At 41.3% G+C, this 5468-nt stretch overlaps 1 protein-coding gene across 1 annotated transcript; it reads left to right on the top strand.

Moving 5' to 3' along the window:
* The first annotated feature begins 3575 nt into the window (after positions 1–3575).
* On the top strand, positions 3576–4526 carry LOC118846925 (olfactory receptor 4D1-like). The gene has a single exon (XM_036755599.1). It carries the CDS (start codon positions 3576–3578, stop codon positions 4524–4526), a length of 951 nt encoding a protein of 316 aa, XP_036611494.1.
* The last annotated feature ends 942 nt before the right edge of the window (positions 4527–5468 follow it).

Genomic DNA, 5468 nt, shown 5'->3' with positions numbered 1-5468 from the left:
AAGCATTCAACGACTCTATTCACCCACATCCGCACCTGTACACACACACACACACACACACACACACACACACACACACACTCCAGTTATTTGGCAGATTTTTGACTTTTCATCTGGTTGTTCAAAAGAGAGTAAGAAGAGTTTCCTTGTCTGGGGTTCTGAACTCCCACCTTCACCATTTGAAGATTGGGGCTTGCTTCTACTAAATCTTGCTGGAAGTTTATTTCATTCTAAGGGACAGTAGTCCTGCCAGATCCCGGAAATCCTACACATAGAGAAACCCTAATATCTATAATGCTTTTGGTAATTTTGTCCAGTAATGGGTCTCTTAAAGACTATGTGTTCCTGAGGTAAGAATTCAGGTACTTTTTAATAACTCCCAGAGCTCCTTTGCTCCCAGTGACACCATCCTCAATTCTGTTTTCAGAATTTGGCCTAATCTTATTCCCCCTTGGGTAAGCCTCACCTTCCCTCCCTGGGGCCATGCCTTTGTGTCTGGGAGGTCAGGCAGAGGTTTGAAACTGTACGATAGCATGGGAGATGTGAGGTAATATGCTCTCTCTCCCATTCTGGGTTAAAGGTAGTTAAGGGACATGGCCATGCCCCTTCATGTCTCACTAAAGTGGTAACTGAGTAGGCTCCCAGAAACACTTACAAGGGGCATAGAGGAAAGAGATGAGAGGACCAAGAGAATAACTTGATTTAGTGAGTGCACTTGAAGGTTAGGAGAGACTACTGGGTTGTAATACAGGGGAAAGTCATGCTGTAAGCAGAAAAGCCCTGTTGGTTATGGAAATCAAAACTTTCAGTGACCAAAGACAGGACCAGATTTATGCGTTTGGAAGGTGGGTGGGGACAGAGAATATAGAAATGTGCTAGTCTCTCTCATGTACACAGAGGACAAATTCCATCTGCACAGAAAGACATATGATTCATAGATCTGATATGTTTTACATTTAGGGTATTTCTTTTCTAGTTGTGTTAAAAAGACTGTCTGGAATATGAGGACCTCAGTTAGAGTCACTGTATCACAACCAGGAGCATACAAATGTATGCAGGACAGCTAGCAGTTGCCTAGATAGAAGGTTTTGTTCATTCCATCATCCATCTTATTCTTTTCTTTCCATTGTCTTTCTGTGGCTACACCCAGGTATGGATATTCTGGGCGAAGGTTGGCGAAATGTATGAAGCTCTGTGGTGACCTTGAAAATTTGAAATGGTAAGTACCCTCTCCCATTCTGGGGTGGATGTAGGTGAAAAGCTTAGAGATTTTCTCCTACCTTATGAACAAGTCATCAGTGAGGATCTTCTTTTTTTTTTGGCTGGGCAATTGGGGTTAAGTGACTTCCCCATGGTCACACAGCTAGTACAGGTGTCAAGTGTCTGAGGCTGGATTTGAACTCAGGTCCTCCTGACTCCAGGGCCTGGGCTCTACTGACTGCACCACCTAGCTGCCCCAAGTGAGCATCTTCTTAGAAGTAGCTACAGTAAATATGGAGGGTAGAGGTAATTAATGAGTGAATTAATGATTTAGTTGGCACCGGGAGTGGAAGTTGAAAGAGATCATTTTTTGGCAATGTAAAGGGAATGTAATATTGTGAACATTTAGCTCCTTACACATAAGAAAAGCAAAGCTTTGAGTGGGAAGGGAATAAACATTTATTAAGTGCCTACTATGTGTCAGGCACTGTGTTAAATGCTTTACAAATATTATCTCATTTGATCTTCACGACAGCCCTGGGAGGTAGGTATTGTTATTATCCCCATTTTAACCAAGGCAGATAAAGATTAAGGGATTTGCCCAAGGTGACACAGCTGGTAAGTGTCTGAAGCTAGATTTGAAGTAAGGTCTTCCCGACTCTAGGTCCAGAACTCTATCCACTGTACCACCTAGCTGCCCTCGCGTGACAAAAACCAGGTGGCTTTACGAGTTTAGAAGAAGATTTAATGATTAGAGGGCATGGAAGTGCATGGGTCACAGAAATACACATTGACTCATGATGCACTTCTCTCAAACAGAGGGGTCATGAATTCATAGATATTATATATAATTCCTACTGGCTCTTTGCCTTCTATCTCTTTCTCTTATTCTATTTACTTCCCTTTCTCCCTCTTCTTCCCTCTTCCTCCTCATTTCTCAGTCCCTTTTGCTCTTCTTCTATTCCCAAGGCTCAATAGTCCTTTTCTGCTTTTACCTCAACCCATCTCCATTTCTTTTATCCTGATGTCATCTTGCATTAAATATAAGCTTTAAATCCTGCTGTTCTTTTTAGGGAGGTTGTATGGCATAATACTGCTGGATTTGAAATGATAAAGACCTTGGGTTCAGTCCCCACATCTGACATTGAATTGCTTTATGAATATGAGTAACTTACTTACTGTCTCTGATCCTTGGGCAGCCCCATAAGAACATAAATTATAGTCTCCGTTGGAGGGAATTCTCACACCTATGAAATCACAGGTCATTAATATAATGGCTTTTTTGGTGATGTTCCTAGAGCACCTTCAGACTAAATTTGTACATCACCTTAGAATCCTCTTGCTCCCTCCATTCTCTCATTTTCTTAATGGCCTAAACAGACACATATCTTTTGCCTCAGCTTCAGTAAGTATCCTTCACTATCCTGCCGTCTTTGAAGTGTACTCTTAAGTTAGGTGACAGATGGGATGGTAATTTGGTTAACAATTGAGAGAGATCTATGCAATTTACTGTGCCCTGCTTTGCTCTGGGCAAAATATGGGTGTGTGGAAGGAGTTAGAAGGAATCATTGGGTAGTGAGATATCAGAATTGTAAGCTCTTTGAAAGCAAGAGAATATATTTTTTCCACCTCCACAGTCCCCAAAGCATAGTGATGGACTCAAGAAAAGTTTGTGGAGAAAAATTGAATTATAAAAGGATGAAAGTAAAGTTGTCAAAAGTCAGTTTCCTTAAATTACAAATGAAATAACTGAGACTCAGAATAGGAAATGTAGTTAGTAGCAAAATTTGTGCTAATACTCAGGTCTTCTGACTCCTAGTTCAAGGATTTCTGACTACACTATGAATTTTGTTTATGTATGCATATGTGTCATGTTTGCAGATAAATAGGAAATGTTGGCTTCTAAAAGATTTAGTGAGATTGTGGAAAGACCCTAAATTCAACTGAGAATAGCTTTCTCAGCGTAGTGAAACTCATTATGATGGGATTTATTAATTTTCAAATTTTATTCATGATTTATACCAGATAGATTTGGGCAGCGTTATGCTAGGAATTTGGATGTCTGTCTTCTTTCCTACCCCCTATGTGATGTTCCAAGTCTGAATGCCCAGTCTTTTGCCTCTTTTCACCACCACCCATTGGCAATTGGTATCAACAACATCTGGATCCCCTACAGCCTTGGAAATTACTGGCATTAACAGTAGTCTGATTCTAGCATAGGAACTGTGTCCCTTTAATTTAAGGACTATGGTTTTAATGAGTTTTGCTGGTTGACTGAATTCTGATCCCTAAACAGTGTAGGGACAAGTTGTAATTTTCCATTTCATTTTTAAAATTTTGGTGTGTTTCCTGTCTAGGTGCGTTAGAAAGATCCTATGGAAAGAGGGAACTTCACTAGGGTGACTGAGTTCGTCTTCTTGGGTCTGTCAGAAACTCAGGAACTGCAGGACTTTCTATTTCTGGTATTCCTGATAGTCTACATAACAACCATCTTGGGGAACCTTCTCATTATGGTCATTGTGACTTCTGACAACCGGCTCCATACTCCCATGTATTTCCTTCTCCGTAACCTGGCTGTTATAGACTTGTGTTTTTCATCTGTCACTACTCCCAAGATGTTGGTTGACTTCCCGGCTGAGGCCAAAACCATTTCCTACCAGGGCTGCATGACTCAGATCTTCTTCTTCCACCTCCTAGGAGGTGCTACAGTCTTCTTCCTCTCTGTGATGGCATTTGATCGATATATTGCCATCTCCAGGCCCCTCCATTATGTCACCATCATGAACCCTCAGATGTGTTTTGGGCTGGTGATGGCTGCCTGGGCAGGAGGCTTTGTCCATTCCATTGTCCAGCTTGCTCTCCTGCTCCCTTTGCCTTTCTGTGGCCCCAACATCCTGGATAACTTTTATTGTGATGTCCCCCAAGTTCTGAGACTTGCCTGTATAGATACCTCTTTCCTGGAGCTCCTCATGATTACCAACAGCGGGATGTTGGATCTCATCTGGTTCCTTATCCTCCTGGCTTCCTACACAGTCATCTTGGTGATGCTGAGATCTCACTCAGGGGAGGGGAGACGCAAAGCCTCTTCCACTTGTACCACCCACATCATTGTGGTGTCCTTGTTTTTTGTGCCATGCATCTACATCTATGCTCGGCCTTTCATCTCTTTCCCCATAGACAAAACTGTCTCCATCAGCTACACAGTCATCACTCCCATGCTTAACCCCATGATTTATACCCTCAGGAATCAGGAGATGAGATCTGCCATTAAGAGGTTAGGGAGGAAATCAATGATTTTTAGAATGAGTGAAATTCATGCTACTTGACTTTGGGTAAGTCATTTTACCTCTTCCAGCCTGAGACTTAGCCATGAAAAAAACAGGCAACTATATCCTATATCTCCCTTGACATCTGCATTAATTCTACAGTTCTCCCTAATATCATGCATAGGCATATTGTGAGGGTGGGGTCAAAGATGAATAGGTTTTTCACGTAAGAATTCTATAGCACTCTTAGAGGAGAAATATAAACAATCCTATTCATGGGTGTATTGAGCATAATGAATAGTCACATGTGACATCATTACAAGTCACACATACAAATTATTTCTGCTTCTCTCTTCCCTACTATCTCACTGTCCTGATTCTTTAAACTTGTATCCTAGACCTGTTTGAGCATATTTGTCTCTTCTGTTATCTCCCAAATGCTTCTTTGTAGGGCTGTGGAATATACTACTCTTCTTTCTACTAATTCTTCTGTTATTCAGATTTCTAAGAGGAGTTCAGGAGGCTTCATGCCATTGGGCATGAATATGAAGGGTTTGGGGTAGACAAGAAAATTGAGACCCAGAGGATGTATGTGAGATGCCAAAAGTGAACCAGTTATGAAGAAAAGAATGGAGCTTTGAGGTCTTCTCCACAAATGTCTGTCTGTCCTTCTTTTGTCTTTATGTTTATTTCCATTTTTGTCTTTATCTCTCTGTCTCTAGTGATTTCTCTGTGTTTCAGCCTAAAGAACTGGTGCGTATCACTGTTGTACTGTCTGTGATTTTCAAAACATTGTGGAGAAAGCAAGAGGTCCTGAAGGCCTATAGAAGGGCAAAGGTTGTCCCAGTTTTCAGAAAAGGAAAGAAAAAAGAGTCTGCAACCTATAAGTCAGTAAGCTCAACCTTGATTCTGGCAAAATTCTAGGACTAATTACTAAGGAGATGGTTAGCGAATATCTGGGAAAGAAAGTATTAATCACACAAAACCAGTATGGCCTCATTG

This window comes from Trichosurus vulpecula, chromosome 4 (assembly GCF_011100635.1).
Source record: "Trichosurus vulpecula isolate mTriVul1 chromosome 4, mTriVul1.pri, whole genome shotgun sequence".
NCBI classification, from domain to species: Eukaryota; Metazoa; Chordata; class Mammalia; order Diprotodontia; family Phalangeridae; genus Trichosurus; species Trichosurus vulpecula.
Note: the sequence above shows the minus strand (reverse complement) of the source record. Positions and strands in the feature narration are given on the sequence as shown.

Coding starts and splice junctions, on each gene's coding strand:
- LOC118846925 (XM_036755599.1), top strand. CDS start 3,576: ATGGAAAGAGGGAACTTCACTAGGGTGACTGAGTTCGTCTTCTTGGGT.